The 21,022-nt window shown below is 39.4% G+C and overlaps 1 protein-coding gene across 1 annotated transcript in view; it reads right to left on the reverse strand.

Moving 5' to 3' along the window:
- Positions 1 to 12,839: 12,839 nt before the first annotated feature.
- LOC146829880 (vomeronasal type-2 receptor 1-like) overlaps positions 12,840 to 21,022 on the reverse strand; it is a 43,481-nt gene continuing 35,298 nt past the window's right edge. The window contains exon 3 of the mRNA XM_085606556.1: positions 12,840 to 12,902. Within this exon, the coding sequence (XP_085462682.1) occupies positions 12,840 to 12,902 (63 nt within the window). The remainder of the gene's footprint in view (positions 12,903 to 21,022) is intronic.

Raw genomic sequence — 21,022 nt, forward strand, 5'->3', positions numbered from 1 at the left:
CCCACAAAATTCTAATTTCCTCCAGTTCAGAGACGAACCCATCTAATTGGACGTGAGTAACTTTCCCCCGATGCATTGACTTCTAGTACTTGGACATTGTTGTGATCTATGTCTTATGTCTTTTCTATCCATGTGGTAAAATAGTCCCCTGTTTTGCTTTTTCCAGTGGGCTCATTGACTTCAGAGCTTGATTCTCATCTCCACCCTGGTAAGAATCAGCTGGCTTTTCAGCTTTCAGATTACTGAGGCTTTGTCATTTATTGAAAGGAGTAGTTTCACCCATTTCTCTCTCTTTCCTTCTAGCGTGTATGGTCCTGAGGAGAACCCCCTATTAAAACACTAGGGGTTCGAAACGCGTCGACCTCCGCTTTTGTTTTTCTACATGTTTTTTGTATCTCTCAACACTGGTTTGAATACAACAAAGTGGTGCATCTGTCATTATTCAATTTGAAAAATTTAAAAATTTGAAACAACATTCGTTGTCATGGACCCTCTTTAAAATTCTTCTCATAACTTACCAGGTTGAGCATTCCTTTGGTCTTTCCAAGCTCTAAAAGGTCTCCGAAGGAAATTGTGTGTGATTGTGTTGTATTTGGATGAGGAGTGGTGTTTGATTGTTTTTCTAAAATCCACAGCCTACCCCTTTGGTAGACAAATTTAGTGTAGCCTATTTTCTTGGGTTCTTAATTCTTTTCCATTCATTGTTTGTGTTTACTGTGACAGGTCCTATATTTGTAGACGGCTTCAGATTTTTGTACACACAAAGAATTGTATACAAAATGTATCTGCATTTATTAATACATGCAAAATAATTTAAATAAATACTATTTAGTAGTACCGACGTGGTCGCTTGAGGTTTCTTCCACGTCTCATTTAATGGATTTTGAGTTCCCATCAGTATTGGCATTTTCTTGTTTACTTCAATATTTGGCTCAGCCTTACTGATTAGAGCAACACCCAGTTTTTGTTACCCTAATTTTTCTTTCTGCAGCACTAATCATACTTTTTATGGAAAAATGAACACCCTCATTTTGTTCCTTTTTAAATTAAATGTTTTAAGAGTTACCAATTTAATCCAAGCAAGATGGCTTCAGGTGTGCCATACGTTTATCATAAGTAGGACTGTTAGCGCTCTAGTTGTTCTTTGGAACACTCTGGGAAGCTGCAGTAGAACACAAAGGAATCAACTGACAGTCTCTGCCCTTGTTGGATGTACATGTTTTACTGAGAATGTCAGACTTCATTCTCACATGACTGAGAAAGATAATGTGAATTTACAGAAAATAAGATCTCAGTTTAGCTTATAGATCACCTTCCAAACCTCTGTGGGAAAAGCATGAGAAAATATTTTTCTCTCAATCATGATATCCCAGCAGAAGGCTTTTTCACATGGTGAAATCACCTTAGAACATACCACAATTCCTAAAATGAGTATGGTACCATCAACAAAGGATTTATAATGTAACTAAAGTCTTAAAACCTTCTATTAACTGCAATGCTTTTTAATGAGGTGCTATCATGTATATTGGTCCCAAGATGGCAGCCAACACTTTTTGGATGAAGTGCTGACAGCCAATCAGATCTCAGGATGAGATGTGTGGTTAGGCACCGCCCACATATATATATGATTTTACTTTTGATTTTCTCAGGAACTACTGAACAGATTGACACCTGCAAAAGGCACATCCCTGACCTGAGGACTACCTCTCTGCCAAATTTCAAGTAATTCTGTTCAGCCGTTCGGGCTGTACCTTGGACTAAAGGTCCCTATGGAAAATTGCATGGGGAAAACGCGTTTTGGGACCCCCCTTTTTTCTCAGCCCCCGCTTGACGAATCCCCCCAAGACTTTCAGGGTAGGAGCGGAGCGCCCCACCTATTTTGAAAATTTCGCGAGGATTCGTCAACCGGCGCCAAAGTTATTCCAAATAGAATGTTGCGGATTTCCTGTGGAAACACGGTCCTAACTACAACTATCTACTGGCGACTGCCAGTAGATAATATATATATATATATATCTATATATATATATATATAGATATATAGATATATATATATATATATATATATATATATATATATATATCTATATATATATATATATATATATAAATATGCCTCCAAAACACTCTGCTCACACAAAGTATGCGGCACACTCTCGAGTTGTTCCATTCAAAATTTGTTTGCTGAAATCCACCGCAGCTAAGATATGCATTTCAGCCAGGACGGCCTTTGTCAATGTCAGTGTGCTACCCTTCGTTGTGTCAATAGATATATGTTACATTTCATTTTTTCATAGAGATGAAAGACAGACTCAAAGATACATTGTTATCTTAATATCGTCAAGGCCAACTTTGAATGTGCAAATCAATTGGCAATCATGTTAATCTCCATGATCTACATCTTATTTAAATTGATAAATACAAAAACAATACAGTATTTCTGATGGCCTTCCTACAATAATTTTGCAATATTACGCCCCGAATGGGCAATTACCCTGACCCTTTTTCCCCACTAGGATAGTAATCTTGGTTGACCTCTCACATCGACACAACATATGCTCCCATAAAGCCCAAAATGGGCATGTGGGTTATTGCACATATCTCTTGTCAGACTGGTCACATATAATACATTTTAAGTCCTTCTAGGAATCTTACAATCCATATATTAGAAAACATTAATTCATTTCCCCTAATGTGACGAAAAACATAAAAAGAAAATTAAAGAAAAGAAAGAGAAAAAGAAAATGAAAAAGAGAATAAAAGAAGAGGAAGAAAAAGAAAGAAAGAAGGACACTCACATATTTCTCATGTTTCATATGGCTTACTGTTCAATTAATTCTTGTTTTTGTGGCTATACTCTTCTTCTCTAACCAACATGAACGCATCGTTCTTCTTCAATATTGAGACCATATGGGGCTAATGTTCTCAATTCTATGATGTACCTTGACTCCAATTGCCGTAGGGTTTTTACCCTACCGCCCCCTCTCTCCTTCGCCAATACCTGAACTATACAGAAAAAGCTTAGGAATTTGCTGTCACTCTGATGGTGGATGGCAAAGTGTCTGGCAACTGGGTAATTTTTGTCCTTATTTGTTATTACCCAAAAGTGCTCCAGGATTCTCTTTTTGCCCTGGTGTACCATGCTACCCACGTATAGGAGGTTGCACGGACACATCGGACAATAAACCGCAAACTCTGTGTTGCAGTTTAATAGTTTCATTATTTGTTTTTTGGAATCCCTTCCTGGAACCTGATAGTCTTTCACTTTCATACTTTTCTTGCAGGCCTTATAATTCAAGCAAGGGTAAAAGCCTCTCACTTCTGTCACATTCCTTGTTTTGTTGGCAAAATGGCTATGTACGAATAGATCTTTCAGAGAGGTATTCCTCCTGAATGTGATACTACGATATTGAGGGACAATCCTTCCAATTGTTCCAACTGCTTGTAAGATGCCCCAATGTATTTTCACTGTCTTACGTACCTCTTTAAAATCTGTAGAGTAAGTTAGAATTAATCTAGTTACTTCATCCTGTTTCTTACCAGATTTCTTACTCAGGAGCTCCTCTATCATTTTTAGATCAGCTCTATCCACTGCAATTTTCGATGATTTTTGGGGGTAACCTCTTGCACCAAATCGATCAAGTGCTTCACCTTTGGCCACTTCATAATTCTCATAGACCATGCTGTTTTGTTTAATACGAAGTAGCTGCCCATATGGGATACTGTTCACTAGGAATCGAGGATGCTCATTAGTATAATGTAGAACAGCATTGCCTGCTGTTTGCTTGTGGTACAGTTTTGTCATCAATTGACTGTCGTTCATATATATACTAATAAGTCTAGGAACGCTACTCCTGAAGAACTGATATTACTTGAGAAGTGCACATTATAGTCATTGCTGCTCAAAATATTGATATACTCCTCAATTTTTTCTAGGGAGCCCTTCAAGACAATGAAAATATCATCTATATATTGGGTCCAGAAAGCTATTTTCTGTGCCCAGACTTCATTGGCCCCTACTCAGGCCACGTGCTTCTCCCACCAGCCCACACATACATTTGCGTAATCGGGGTGAAGCTCGTGCCCATAGCTGTGCCCTGTTTTTGAATGTACAGGTGATCTCCAAAGACAAAAATATTGTTGTTCAGGCAAAATGACATAAATTGCAGTATCATCTGATTGTGATATGCAAATTTTATTGGTCTGGTTTTCAAAAAGTTCTTTACAGACTCCAAGCCCTGTTTGTGATTTATGGTTGTGTAAAGACTAGTGATGTCAAGGGTAACTAATAGAAATTCATCCTCCCATAGAATATTGGAGATTGAGCTAATTAAATCTGTGCTATCCTTGACGTGCACATAGACACCTGAGCCTGTGAATGCAGTTTGTCTCCATAGAGATCCTTCCACACATAGCTTGGTGACTCAGGTTATGACTTCTTCACAAGAAGTAGATTATATACCTGAGACTCTAGTTGGTGGTAAGGAGACTAGGAGTCGTGATGTATGTTGTAAGCACATCTTTCCTTCTGCAAGCTCAACCTTAAGTTCCGCAAATACAGCTTGTGTGCTGGGTGATATTCCCATGCTTTATGGGCATCACTACATAATATGTTGACATCTCTTCTTGATAATATCAGTTTGGAGATTGGTGATTTGATTAAGGATGTTCAGTATGCTAAAAGGTGCATGTTTTTGAACTTTAGCTGTCTCTCATAGGTGCATGCTGGTATGCCAGTGGTAAGACTGGTATATAGGAACTCTCTGGTGTTTACTCATTAGAGTAATCAGCATAGTATGTCCTCTCTACTCTTGTGTGCATATTTATGAGGGTGCTGATGGATTCAGGGCCTACATTTTGTATTCTTTTGAATACATGTTCTTGTGGTTCATCCTTATTTAACGTTCTCTTGGTGTTTGATGGCGCAGGTTGTTTTCTTCTTCAGAGTGGACTGCATATTTACATTTTATTAAATATGCTTATCTTTTTGGAAAAATCTGCAAGTAAACTCAGAGTTAATGGTATATTCTTTAGAAGACACAAGTTAGAGGCCTTTTCCTCTGGAGGGGATAGGTAATTCATTTGCTAATTCCTAGAACATATGGGATGAACACAGTATCTGAAACAATCTGATGGAGATTTCTATCTGCAGTTTCCTTACCTGTTTTCGGTCATACAGTTTATGGTTTGGAGCGTATAGGCTTTATAGGAAGCTCAACATGTCAATCTCCCACAATGCTTTTTAAATCTGTCTGGAGGTTATATACCACCTGTCTTTTGGGTATGTATCTATTTTCTTAGTGTTTTACAAATCCTTGGGAAATCATGGCTGTTACTTCTTGAGGCGGACTTGTGATCAAATTTTGTTTCGTACCACCAGTGTTGTTGCATGCGCTTGTTGCTATCAAGGATTCATTTTGTATATTATTTCTTCTTAATGTTTTGTTTTTTCCTTATTTGAGGTTTTGATACTGCACTAATATGTGGGTTACCATTTCTGCTTTCACCTGCCTTGGTATTTTGAGCATGCCCACTGCTCGGAGTCATGTTCAGACTGTTGGATTATGACACTGAAAACCATGCAGGTACAGGCTTTGGAGATACCTGTGGTGTGGCAGTAAATGTTGGCTACCAAAATTCTATGAATTGTCGGGCCACTCGGAGTCTATTGTGACACAATTTTATATATATAATGTATATGACAAGATACTACATCTTTGTGGCAACATTTTATACAACTGACATATTTGATGAATATCTATATTAGATTCAAATTTATTTGTTGTCATTCTAGTTTCTTTACAGTGCATTATGTAACCTTTGACTGGTCATTTTGTTCAAACAATATTCTTTCTACCATGGAAGAATTTTAGTTTATCTTTCTTGTGGTGTTCATTCTTCTTGGTATATTATGAGAGTCCTTCTTTGGATTTTATCAGAACAGTTTTTTCTCTGCTATCTCTTTATTGTTGTAAAGAATGCGGATCACATGACTTTTGTTTTGCACTCAAGGTTTTTAGCCAATGAGTTCTCTTTCCCCTTGGGGGATAGAAGATGATGTCTAATAACTGACATATGGTTCTTTAGCAGGTTTTTTCTCCTTTTCCTTCAAGGGCCGATTGTCTCGGGCCTGTAAGGTTGAGTTTTATTATATGTTCTGTGACACTGATGATGAATTCTGTTAAGAGCCAAGCTCTTGTTTCGAAATTTCTACGTACATTTCATCGACTGTTGGTTGTGACCAGCTCATTCTTTTTGATAGGATTAGTTCACCAACTCTCCTCTAGGGGGTATAGTTATGATATTTAATTCAAATGTTAAGGAATCTGAAGCTAGATGTCTCTATCAGATGTAAAAGTTACCTTTGGTAATGTAATATCTGGTAGAGACACAGTCTAGCCGCAGATTCATTAACTCCCTGCCCATCCTCCCCACTCAATTGATGACCTATGAGGTAAGGGTTATATCATTTTTCAGTACTGGTTTTCTATACCAGTGATCACTATCTCAACTTATGTTGGGACTCCACAAACCACTTAGCCTGAGCACATACGTTTTATTGAGAAGTTGCTATACCATCCATTTCCAAATGGGTATGGTCAGTGAGGTCAGGTTGATTCCTCTGTCACACTAGTTTTTACACCAGTGGGTTATATTGATCTATCTGTTCTTTCTTTGTAAGTATCTGTTTGGTATCTTCATACATTGTAGTGCCATTTTTCACATGTCACATATTGATGTGATTCAACAAACAGCTTGGTGTTGTTTTTATTAGGGGTGGGCGGAATTTGCGAAAGTGACTTTCGCAAATTATCGTGAAAATGTTAAAAATCTCCGCAAACAAGCAGAAGTTTTATTCCTGCCTGTTCGGGGTATTTTCTGCGTGGTCGCGGCTCGCCAACTTACCCATGCGGTTGCTCGCGGGCGCGGCCATCTTGTTTTCACTCTTCTCGCGGTGCATGATCGCGAGAAGAAAGACGTGATCGCGCGACCAATGACATTACTGCGAGACAGCGCAAATGGCTACCAACAATCCAACATCTTGTGGAGAACGCGACCGGATCGGGAAAACTTGTCGGTGAATGCGGGTATTCAGATAAGGGGATCGCGCGTGCGCGAGAATGTATTATTTTACAGCGCGAGCAAGAAACAAATTATCGCTAAGCTGCGGATTGCGGAAATTTTGAAATTTTCGCGCTCTCCACGGAACGCGAAAATGTCAAATTATCGCAATTTCCGCGAGCGGAGCAGAAATTTAGCCCAGGCCTAGTTTTTATACATTTTGTTTTTCTATAAGCATGCCTTCCATTACCATTGATGAATAGACTATAGAGTATAAGGTTTACTTCCCTTACACGATGGTTATTCACCATTGTGTAGGGTTACACGCAGCCATGTGATTCTTTTAGGGTTTTCTTTAAAATCCATGTCTGGTATTCAAATGCCATTTGATGTTTCTTCTTTATTAATATTTTAAAGAAGTTTTGATCTTTTTAGCACACTGCTTCCACAACCAGTTTCTATAGTGGCTCTGCATTCTTACACAATTAAATACCAGATGAGAACAATCTATACAAGGGCATAGAAGTCTTGTCAACTTACCAGGAGCACATAAACTGGTTTAAAGGTGCCCTCCCACATACCACAGAAAAAGTGAGAGTCCGTCCGCTCAGCAGAGACGGAGTGACTTGACCGGTCCTAGCTGCTTATATACCACATCCAAACATTGATACATTGGCAGCAGCAGACTTACATCCACTTCACAGAGAAATAATAAAGTTATACAGACACAATTCAACCTACAAGGTTCACTCAAGCAGGTCAGATACAAGGGACTACAACTGAAATCACCCAAGAAGCACTGAAAGCGATAATTGGAAGAATGCCAAATAAACATAAGCAAAAGCCATTCTGGATAGCACAGAAAATCGCACAGCTTAGGCAGTTTCTACACACAGGCCCACAAGAAGACTACTGAATACTGAAAATGTGCTTGCCCATGGGAATATCCCCCCAATAGTGGACTGCACCATGTGGGGTACAGTTTTTGCTGCCGTTTATACTAGAACACATGGTACCCCCTCAATAGCGATCATACCAGAAGAATTGAACCAAATACAGAATGAGTATTGGGCAGACTCTGCCCTGGACTTGGGAAAGCAATTGATAGGCAATTTCAACAATTATGTTAGCTAACAAAAAAGGGGAGGCAGCAGTGGTGGCTATCCACCAACACCTGAGGGAATGCACTTCTGCACAGTAGGAGCGTAAATTATCTAAAATTATCGAAGAGACATGCTTCGCTGGGTAGAGATAATATGGGGGCTAGACCTATGAAACCACAATTAATCGGTGATACTGAAAAAAATAACTATAAGCAAGCACCCGATTCTTCAAAAAAGAAATGCGATAAAAATCAATAAAAAAATAGGCAGAATGCATCTCAATCATGAGGTCGGTCTCCTCAACAGCTACTATTAGACAGGAAGAATAACCTTATAAACCGTAACAATATTAAAAAGCCTGATAGGTATCAGCATACTGATACATGTTCCTCTCTTTTTTTTCAGGGTTTATCAAAAAGCTCAGAGAGGGAAGGGCGGTCAGAACGCAGATTAGAAGAGCGAGTCAAGCAAAGAGACACACTTCGCACTTCAGACTATATTATCAAAAAAGAACATAAACCAAAATGAAAACCTCAATTTAAAAAGAAGAAAATAGCTGATCTTAAAGTAAGAAATGCCAAGGATACTAAGGACTCAGCTTCTGAACGTGGAATGGACTCTGACAATGCTAGACAGCGCAGCAGAAGTAACAACAGCTCGCCAGATCCTGATGGAATTTCTGGTGACAGCGGCGTTGAATAAACATATCATGGTGGAGACACCTGATACGAGGATAAGCATCCCACATCAGTTATATCTAGGGTGACATACTGAAGAAAGTGAAAGGTCTCTTTTGGGAAAACTTGATATAAGGATATGATATCCTTTTGGCTGAAAATGTTTGGCTACCTGAGTTCATCATGGACTGCCAAAAAGGAGAAACTGTAATCTTACTGACTTTCTCCGACCTCATTCCAGAATCACTCAAACATTCATATGTGCAGGAGTGGATGGTAGAACTAGCTCCTTCATTACACCACAATCGTGTAGGATGGGATACTGAGTCATCTCATCATGTAATCCCAGTAAAAAATACTCCAACTCCACAGAGACAGTACCCAATAAAACATGACGTGAAAAAACAGCGCAGAAAGATCTTAGATCAACTTGAATTCCAAGGAGTAATAGAGAGTTGCACCTCATCTATGAATAATCCTTTGCTTCCAGTAATAAAATCGACAATTCATACCATTTAGTTTAAGACTACAGGCATTTGAACACTTGCATGAAAACATTTGAAGAACAGAATGCACACTGTGCCACATTAATGAATAACATTGTGCAGAAAAAACTACAAAACGACTAAATATCTCAAATGGATTCTTTTGCCGTAATATAATGTCTGAGAGTGGATATTTGACAGCATTTTCAGCCCTTGGCTGTCAACGTCAATTTTGTAGATTGCCCCAATGGTATAAGAATAGCCCAGGGTTATTCTCAGCAAGAGTATCAGAGCTACTTCAAAACTTTGATGAGGAGGCATTGTCCTATATAGACAATAATTATTTGACGGATGATGAATTATTGGATCATTTGGGGTTTGCCTCCGAGGGCTACGAATTTAACATTAAAAAACAAAAATGCCTTCCTCAATGTCCTATTTTTAGTACATGAGCTCTCAAGTCAATGGGAAAAGCCTAGCAGCTAATTTTTTAGAGAAATGTGCACTGATCCAACCTCCAAAGACTCTGAAAAATCAACAGCCCATTTTAGGATTCCAAAGTTTTGGCAGAAAATACATTTTAGATTACACCGAAAAAGTAAAACAGTTCTATGATTTAATTAGACCTGACTTTTCAGTTTGACGTTGTACACAGGAACATACAGAAATTCTTCATTTCCTACAAGCTGACATTATAGCTTCCTAAAACTTAAACCCCTGTGTCAACACTATGAATTTGGTGATCTGTGTAATTGAGGCTCAATGAAGGCAAAACTGTACCCATTGCATACAAATCTCATTTGTACACAAATGCTGGAATGCGCTTTGCATCTACTGCATTTTTTTTTAACAGCAGTACAGACTGCTGTAGTGAGAGAAAGAGCACTGGCTCAGGGAAATGAATAATTTTCATAACTCCAGTCCCAACCTTAGAGGCTCTAACTAAAAGCAAGCATCCCAAACACAAAAGTACTGCATCCGCAATGGATGCAATGGGCTAATTCTATCACTGCAACAGATGTAGACTACAAATTTGATTCTACATTCTACATTAAAAACACAAGAATTTCTGCAGTATGAATCAGACTATCCTCCCCCGAATGAGATAATGCCTCTAGATCAGTATGAATACATTAGTTACACTGAGGGTTTAGCACAGCCTGCCGTAGGAAGTAAGCAGCAATATAGCGCACCATGTGCGATTGGTAAGGGTCATATGTGGGACGGTAACTTCCGTCCCACCAACATGTAGACAGAGGGCCCGATTCACAGAACTAACTTAAGACAAAATCCTAAACTTACTACCATTTTGGTATTCACAGAAGGCACTTACTCATTTTGGTATTCACAGAAGGCACTTACTCATTTCGGTATTCACAGAAGTTAGGAGTCCTAACTTTAGGACTCCTAAATGCCTTCTGTGAATACCAAAAGCCTTAAAATTAGGATTTTTCTCAATTTAGTAGTATTAAAGTTAGGACTCCTAACGTTAGGACTCCTACCGAAAGTCTTAAAATTTGGATTTTTCTCAGTTTTGTTATTCACAGAAGGCACTTACTCATTTCGGTATTCACAGAAGTTAGGAGTCCTAACTTTAGGACTCCTAAATGCCTTCTGTGAATACCAAAAGCCTTAAAATTGGGATTTTTCTCAATTTAGTAGTATTAAAGTTAGGACTCCTAACTTTAGGACTCCTACCGAAAGTCTTAAAATTTGGATTTTTCTCAGTTTAGGAGTCCTAAAGCTAGTACTCCTAACTTTGCTACTACTAAACTGAGAAAAATCCTAATTTTAAGGCTTTTGGTATTCACAGAAGGCATTTAGGAGTCCTAAAGTCAGGAGTCCTAACTTTACTACTACTAAATTGAGAAAAATCCTAATTTTAAGACTTTCGGTATATTCGGTCAGAATGGGTTTAAAGGTTCAAAAGGTTGTACAATAAAGCACAAATTACTCTGGGAGCAAGTGGCAGAGCTGAAAAAAGGCTTGCCACGGGCTCACATGATTCATACGATGATTCGACTGCATGGTGGCGTGCATGTTGAAGAAAGGAATTCATTGGCTGATGAAGCCATCAAGGCGACAGTGCAAACTGCTGCCGTTGTTGCAATCACTCGTTCTAGCATGAGGATAGATGGACCGATAATGGTAGCTGTCATCACTTAGTGTAAAAACAGCTCAGCCTTGCCAAAAGGTTTTCCACTCAAGTACTCCTACAAGTTAGATGTGCAAGATATACTGTATGCTTAAGTTCCAGGAGTTAGGGATAAAGTAATACCAAATATGGATCACAGATTAGGTTTAATACTAGCTGCACATGAGAGTCTGGGCTCAGCACAGGCAGGTATCACTGCAACAGTTTCAGTTTTTAGCAGATGAAGGGTTCTACCGTACCACAAACACCACTATTGATATCAGACCTCTTGCATGTGTCTATTGGACCACTGCATCCCCTTACAATCTGATGGGGCTTACAAATACATCTGGTAGCACTGGATTCTTGCTCTAGATTCCTGTAGGTTTAGCCCCAGTGCTCGGCTGACACTTTAACTTTTATAAAGGATTTGCGAGTTTTTATATGGACATACGCAATTGGCACATTACATTCTGACTGTAGCCCCATGTTTAACTCTCTGGCTTAAAAGGAAGCCATAGGAAGTTTGGGTGGCATTGCGGTACTCCTCTCTGTATCATCCTAAGGGAAATTTGATTGTGGAGGTCTAAGCAGTTTTTGACAGCCAGGGTATTAGGCTCTTGGCAGTTGGGTCAAACACCTATGCGGGGTCCAAAGGGTACAAAATAACATGCCAAGAAGTTCCATAGGAGGTCGTACTCCATATGAGGTCCTGTTTGGGATGAGAATGTTGGTACCCAACCTTGATTGTGGCAGGATAGTGGCAGGTGAAAAAGCATTTGACATCAATTATCATTTGGCTATTTTCAGGAACTCAATTAATTCCAGACATTACAAAGCAACGTCCAAGTAAAGTACACCACCACCAGGGAAGTAAAAGTTAGTTCAGCAAGACCTGCCTTGGTCCCGAAGATGGGGGACCTGGTCAGAGAAAAGATTGTGGACAACAAAGAATTTGAGCCATTTTACGGAGCCCCTGTCCTGGCTGTTGAAGGAACAAGAACAGTACTTCTACAGCCTCTTGCTAGCAGGAAGGAAATCAGATCTTTCTCCATTGATCTGATCAAACCACATTATGAGGCCGATACTGAATAGCATGCCACGTGGGTTCCTTGGTAGTCATCAATCTCCTCTCACTACCATACAGGAAGTACAGACAGAAAGACTAATAACGTTTGAAGATTCTACTATACGAAATAGTGGAATTGCCAACAAGGGAATGGAACTTGTACCTGTTGAAATTGAACAGCTACAAAACACAAATCAAACACAGATCTCAAGTTGGCCTAATACCAACATGTATCGAAATGTGTCTCATAACGATTCATCGGTCAGTTGAATGAAATCTGCTGAGTTACCATAGATAGATCATACAGCATCAGGCTACTTCATTAATTTTTATACCTTCTGGATCATAGAGAACCTGTGTCATCACCAGCCTCTGCATCCCATAAAGAAAAAAATACATGAACTCTATCTTTGGCTGAAAAAAAGACTTCCTTTGTTTCTCCTTGGCTAGAGCTCTGGATTACACTTGGTCTGCTGTTCCTAGTCCTTTGGATAGGTATAGTGACTGTCTTTTTCCTGCTCCCCAATGGACACTATCTCCCCGCACTCTCTGCAGTACAACATGTGAGCTTGGTCCTGAAACAACATATATATATCTCATTGTGAACGATGAGACCTGCCCTTTGTGAACATTACAGCAGTTCCGATTCCTGAAGGAATAGTATGGGATAGGATTTCATATGATGTATTTGGTCCCACTGAACTTTTGAAAATACTATAAGTATTTAAAATATTCTTTGAATTATATCATCAACTCCAGTAGATTCTCTGATGATTGGGACTTTGAAACTGTGAATAGTATGCTGTCTGATTTAGAACTATCTGCTATATTCCCTAAACTGGATGATGATGCATCTGATTTTGATTCCATGTATGTTTACCAACACTATGGTCATCACTTCCTCCACAAAGTAAGTATCCCAAGTAATATATTTTCACTTACCATCAATTGGAACTTTGCCCAACACCACCAAAAGGTGCACAAAAGTTTGCGATTTTTCTGGGTTTAACAGTTCAGACCCGACCTCATGTTATCATAAGGTTGCACCTACACCTGCAAAGAAAAATATGCTCACTAATATGAAACAGACATACTCTGCTTCCTTTATTTCCCATCTGTCTTTACAAGGTTCTGACTTTTGGAGGGACACCGTAGTCACAAAATCTGTCTGGGGGACTAAAGATTGGCAGTTTCTGGGAAATTAGGCATTATTTAGAGCATTTTTCATATCAGAGTAGATTATCTTCCTGAACAACACAGTGCAACAGACTTCCTGTCTTGCATTAGCCAACATCAAGGACTTGAACAGACCTCGGATTCCTTTGCCTTCACACTTGGAGGGTGGGCAACACTTTACACAACATAGTGAGGATATACTAGAAAATGTTATACAGGAGGGTTCATACCAAATCTTCAGACCCCAGTTGGAATGGATGGTTGGTTTGGCCTATCAACACAAATAGGTGTCAATAATGATTAAAGGGTACCACCCAAGGGTTTGGTATCCATAGATATGACCAACGCTATGTACAATGAGAACATCCGGGGTTGGTGACATCCTACAGAGTTGGGAAGTTATCCCTAGAATGGCTGAGAACCTCGACACTGTCCCAGGTAAAAAAACATTTGTCCTTATTTTCAGATTACCTGGACCTAAGGGATTTTTTACTAGGTCACCGGAAACCACGTCGTAAACGCTTCTTATATGCTATTTACAATGAAGTATGGAAAATCTCCCAACAGGAAGCTGTGTAGAGATTGCATGACATTGATAGGGTTAACCCAGAGAAGGCTTTGGCAGTAGTCGACAATGATATGACCACACTAACATCTAGGATGTATTCACTGGGCAACATTGTGTCTTCTGCAATAGATATAATACAACAGGATCTGTCCATCCTACATAATGGGCAGTCGCAGTTACGATCCTACCTATTATTAAGCTGAACACTACAATCATTAAGCTCTGGTTCCGTGCCCTGGCTATATATTAAGAGTACGTCACTGTTCCTTGCTTAACAGAAAGGCAGACAACAATGGCACAAAGAAAGATTGAACAAATTGAACAAATTACCTTTCACAGAGGCTGAGAATGTTTATTCAATGGCTATATAACATTGCCAGTAATAACATTCCAATTTCAATATTGTCTACAATGCCACAAAGTAGGAGGATAACCCTAAAATAAGATCAGAAGAGCTGGCAAGTCAACCAACACCGAAACAGAAAACCATGACAGCAAACAATAATCGAAATATCTAGCACCTCAGAGTGCCTAAATGATGATGACAATAAGCCAGATAATAAAATTGAAGCATATGATGAACATCAAAGCAAATTAATGTTGGCGCATAGCATTGACAGTCTAGCAAATGACAGCAACCCTGGGGTGCCAACTCATATTTTCCAGCCAAAGTCCAAGGAGGATAAATTTAACACAAGAACAGATGAGGAGGCAAATCTACAGCTCACCATAACAAATACCTTTCAAACTTCAATTAGCATTTTAAACATGCTGTCAGACAAACATGTATAAATTCAAAACTTGATATACTAACGGAATTTAAAATAAAAAACAGTATTATATCAACTCCTCAGCGAGTAATCAACTGTGCGTGTGGACAAACAATTAATATACTCAGTGAAGTTCCAACAATTTTAAGGTCTATATTGCAAGAGGGCAAGTGTTTTAATAAAATTCCAGCACAACCTAATATGGCTGTGTGTCACATCACCAAGGGGGAAAAATATAATTCCCACAATCGCCTCAAATGTGCCCCGGACAGTGCAACCATTGCAAGTGTCAGCAAAGAAAGGCACTGACGAATTTCCAGTTCTATCAGCTAATCCCTCAGTCAATATTAAGCAAGCCCATCCCAAGCATGCAGCAAGAGGCAAAATAGATCAGATGATTACAGCTGCTACTAGAACACTACCAGCCTCATTAGCCAACCCTTTAGTAGCCACGAGTCATCCTTCTACCCAACAGCAAGTAAATGCCCAAAATGATCAACCCAACATACCTCTCCTTCCTCAAATGAAAAGGCAAAGAAAGCGAGCAAGGAAGCCGAGAAAGAGCCAACAGTCCAACAATAGGGCAAAACAACAGGTGACCAAGCTTTTTCCCATCTTTGACTTCAAGAACAAAAAACAAAATTAAATTATATCGGTAATACACCAAGAAATAAAAGAAGACTCTTTGAACTCTAATGAGCTTCTTAGGACTTCAAACCTATCAGATACGCCGGTAGGGGAACCAAAGGGAGTACAAGACCTAATCAAACCCAAATAGAAGTATCTTACTGGAGGTCTACGGATGGAGATAACGCAAAAAGAAAAAAGAAACCTCACAGAAGACACAGAATGGTTGATTGAGAGTATGGTAAACCCATATGAAGAAAACTCAAATATTCCACAACTCGCACAGAAAAAAAGTGAGCAAAGGAAGAAAGACAAGTGAAAAATAAAACAATGACAATGGCCCTTGCACTATCAAAAAACAGCAGCAGCTCAACCAGAGGAGAATGGGAGGTTGTGCTACAGAAGTGTAATCAGCACAATAAAGAACATCTCAAGACAATATTGATAAATGTCAATCTAGGCAACTCCAGGGCAAATGGCAATGATCAGAAATGCCAACATGAAGTTCCCACTCACTGCATTAGAGATAATGAGTCCCATAGGATAATGTCTAATCAGATACTCCTAATACCCCAATACATGTCATGGGGATTATAAGACTACCTGAACAGAGGAAATATTTTAAATCTATTTGGAGCCATACCAGCACTAAATCATTTGTCCTCTCTGGACTTGCTAGCCGTCGAGTTTGTCAATCAAGGAACAAATAATCAAAATGAAACAACTCTCTTAACCTGGAGGACAGCAGAGATCTCCTCATTAATATTAACTGCCACACCCCATTTCGAAGCATGGGGTATCAAACTTTCAGTTCCCAAAAAACAATGTTACCCTTTGCCACTGCTTGACCGGCAAAAGATGAAACAGGATGATTCCACCGCAACCTGATTTCCCTCAGTTCTACAAAATGCTTTAGGTAACCAAGGCATGATTGGGTTAAACCTAAATCTACAAGGGAAAATGCACCAAGAAACTGATGGAGCCAGAAATGGCATTAGACAAGTATGCAATATAAAAAAAAACCCAACAGCCCAGGGATCATTAATAAGCCTTTTATCATGGAATACAGCAGGCGCAAATCAATAATTGTGGGATTACGCATTTCCAGACTGCTGGAAGAAGTATGAAATAATAGCCCTCCAAGAAACAGGGCTGACAACCCCAATACAGGTTACAGGATAAATTCTTTACTTTGAAAAAGCCATAAGACCACAGCTTTATGGCAGACCAAAGGGTTGTCTGGCTCTCTACATTTCCATGGCACTAAACACTACTTCTACCCAAATGCCGACCACCACGGCAGACATGCAAATAATAAAAATGGATTGGGGAGCTAATAATACGTCAAGCACCAGTGTCCTCTTTAATGTGGACGCTAATCTGATGCGTGAAACTAAATAAATCATATTCAATAAAGAGATAAGAGCAATAGAAGAAATAAGGTTTGAATACCCAGCTTGGGACATAATAGTAACCGGCAATTTTAATTCAAACCTAATACACACACCGGACGAGGATGAGGATATATTAACAGCAAATACAATATGGGCAGTGCAACCCCAATATCGTCCAGTGCACAAATACCATGATGTAAAAAGCTAGAAACTGGTAGTAGACCTGGAAAATCTAGGGCTGCGGGTACCGAACAGAAGATTTGATCAAGATAAACCCCTGACGTGCACTTATCATGGCCCTAGGGTGAGATCCATCATAGAGTACACTATTTTTACCCTACCACTACTTGAACAAATAAAGGAATTTTCAATCAAATATACTACTGAAAGTGACCATTCAGCTCAACATCTTGTGCTGGCTACTTCTCTAACTAGACATTCAATAGTGTCACCTGAACTAGGATCACTAACATCGTTTAACCTAAAAAGTCTAAGATGGACAAACAACTCCCTGCCAAAAATCTCCTCAAGGGCAATGGAACTGATCATAACCCTGGTGCATGGGAAGGTTTACTGACAGAAGTTTGAATCACATTCCTAACAACACTACTGAAGGAATTTTTGCAAACCTACTATCGAAGCCCCACTGTATGCGACCAGGACAGGCCTCTGAGTAAAACAGCAACAAATCTAAGAACTGAACAAAGAAGAAGAATAGAACAGACAAGGGTGACCACAGTGCCGGAAGCCACTTGGGATCAAATAAAAAGCTGAGGAGGAAATATAAGAACGAATTTGGGAAGACAAAAAGATCAAATTTTGTTCAACGTCAAAAGATCAAACACAAGAGCTTTTTGGGAATTAGTGAATGGACTTAAGAGACCAAAACCAGTAATAAATACCACCTGTGTAACTGAGCTGGCCTGGATAACATACATAACCTCAACCTTCTGCATCACGCCAGGTAGAAGGGTTAAAGATGTGGAAAAATCTAAATACCCCTGCACTAAAGTCTGCAATTCATTGATTCACCCATGCTCAATAAGCCTGACTACACCGGCTATACTAGTTGAAGCAGCAGGACAAAAACTACATTTAGACCCACTACAAACAACGGTTAGGAAACCCAAAGTTCCAGCAAAGATTTCAAATGTCATGAAGGCAACAAGACCGCAGTTCCTCAATACACAGTAGAACAAACAGCCAAGGTGATACAGGCAGGCAGATGAGATGGCGTCCCAGGGCCAAATGGGATCCCACAATAAATCTACAAACAGGACCTAACTTTTGGGCGGTCCTGTTGTCTCGTCTCTTCCAAGAGGTGGGCAACTTAAATAGCCTGCCAGAGAGTTGGAGAGGATCAATAATTAACCCAGTATATAAAGGAGGGGACCGCACAGACACAGCCAAATACCAAATAATCGCCTTATTTGATACAGAATCCAAATACTATGCATCTCTGATTTTATCAGACCTGCTGGACTGGTCAGAGACCAATAATACAATTCCTCTTAACCAGTTGGGATTCCGCAAAGGCGTGGGCACTATCACAAACCTTCTTGTCCTAGGTTTAATCGCAGATAAAAGTTTACGACAACAAAAAAGCCTATGCTTTATAGACTTTAAAGCGTCATTTGATCAAGTAAACAGAGGTTTTCTCTGGGATGAATTAGAGCAATGGGGACTCCCGGAAACAATACTAAGAGCCATACAGCTACTATATACAAATACCTAGCTCCAAGTCAAGTTTGCCGATGGGAACAAGCTCACTAAGAAGATCTATACAAGTGCTGGTTTAAAGCAAGGGTGTGTTTTGGCCCCACACCTGTTCAATCTTTTCATGTCCGATCTCTCCCCAAAGCTATATGAGGTGATTTCAGATGCACCACGTCTTAGCATATTGCCCATCACCCATCCATCTTATGCAGACGACATAGTGCTACTAAGCCAGACACAAATAGGGCTACAAAGGGCAATTAATGTACTGGCGCAATTTGAAACTTGATGGAAATTAATATTTCAAAAACAAAGGCTATGATTATAAGTTGTTGTGCTTGGAAATATCGCCAATTTCTAATTGGCTATATAGACCTGGAAGTAGTTAGCACCTACTAGTATCTGGGAGTGCTTATGGATAATCAATTGTCTTTTTAAAACCATAATGAGATGCAAATGAAAAAAGGAAATGGGCCAATATTTGCCTTCTGTTCAATGGCAAGGAACCGGAAAGGTCCATCGCTCACTCCACTGTTAGCAGTTAATAAAGCCAAACTCCTCCCCACAGTGGCATATGCAAGCAAAATCCAGCATGGGAAAGATGCAGCTACTTTGGACACCTTACAAACAAAAGCTTATAAGAAAGTATTTTCTTTATCCCGTAATTGCTCCCTAGTCCAGGTGAGGTTAGAGTTCGGGTCGCAGCAGGAGCATGTGCAAAGATGATCCATAACTATTAAAACATGGTACAAAATGTGGTCAAATCAGCAAAATCCAATTAATAATGTACTATAGCGGGCTCTAGATAATGATCCTCACTCTGCCTTCACTAAGTTCTTACGATCATCCTTAAAACTTACAAAAACTACAAATCTTTGGCAAATCTTTGGCAATTGAATCTTCCATTCTCTTCCTTTCAGCAAATGCTAAAGAAAGCAGCTGTGAAGCACTCACTAATGGAGGACAAAACAAGTTTGAGTGAGAGATCCCACGCATGGATGATTCTGCAATCATATACCAAATTGCAACCGTCAATTTATTTAGATCAACCATATGCCCCATACTTAAAAACAAAGTTCTTTGCACTAAATCTTGGCTCAGTTCCATCAAATGCTGAACAAACAAGCAGGCAATATAAAGGCCCAAAAGCATGCAGTCTTTGTGGAGCTTTGAAGCAGGATGTAATACATGTATTCTGCGTCTGTCCTAACCTAAAGCCATATTGCTTTTGGTTACCAAAAAACCATTTGAATATAAGTAGCTCAAATATAATCTGGTAAGATTTTTAACCCTGTATGAAAAATTTGTAAAATCTGGCCTAAAGGGAGTTGCAGAATAGCAAATTGGAGGTCACGCTCTCTACAATGGCCCTCTTCCAGTCTTAACTCGTTGTTATGGTGCTGCATAAATATCTCAAAAAGCCCAATCACTGGAGACTGTACCTCACAAAACAGGCTATGTTGGCATGATTTTTACTCCTTTCTCTGTCACCTTTTGATACGCATAAATGAACTGTGTAATCAATGCACTTTGAATCAATTGATGCTTTAAAAAAAATGATTCTTTTAAACCTTAGAATAATTAACTAAAGCACATTGTTGCGGTTTTAATGAACTAAAACCATAAATCATTTTTACATTTGAATTTGAATTTGATGTCTGATATGAGTGAGATCGTATACCTATTTAAGAACATAGGTTCTAGGCTAATAAGCACCTTTCAGACGATCTTCGGAGTAATTCAATCATTACTACACTCTGTGTTGGGAAGTATTTTTGGAGGGCTTTCACTGACCCTACAACTTGTAGGGGATATCCTGGTTTTAATTTTCCTTCTATGCAATGGACGACCCAAATTCCAAAGAGATGGAAAAAGCACTCTTGGAGCGATGTTGCCATGAACGCATGGTACTCCATCTGGACACACCTCGACTTCAAGAGCTAAGCGAGCATTGGTTTCTGTCATTCAGATCAGTCTGGGTTGACTGCATCTTGCCTGTACTCCACTGCTTATTCTGCTGACACAAATGTACGTTGGACATCTGTCTAACACTTTCATCAGTTGAGCCTCTGGACATGGATGTACTGCATTAAAGGTCCATGTAGTACAGTGTCCTCAGCGTATTCCAATCCTGATGTCGACATTCTTAGAGCCACCAAAGGAAGCTTCAGCTCTTTTCGGAAAAGATACTGGCTCTGTATCAGGCTTACAGACATCAAGTACTTTCTCAGCATCGGCTGT

Source organism: Triturus cristatus, chromosome 5_2, assembly GCF_964204655.1.
Source record: "Triturus cristatus chromosome 5_2, aTriCri1.1, whole genome shotgun sequence".
Classification (NCBI taxonomy): domain Eukaryota; kingdom Metazoa; phylum Chordata; class Amphibia; order Caudata; family Salamandridae; genus Triturus; species Triturus cristatus.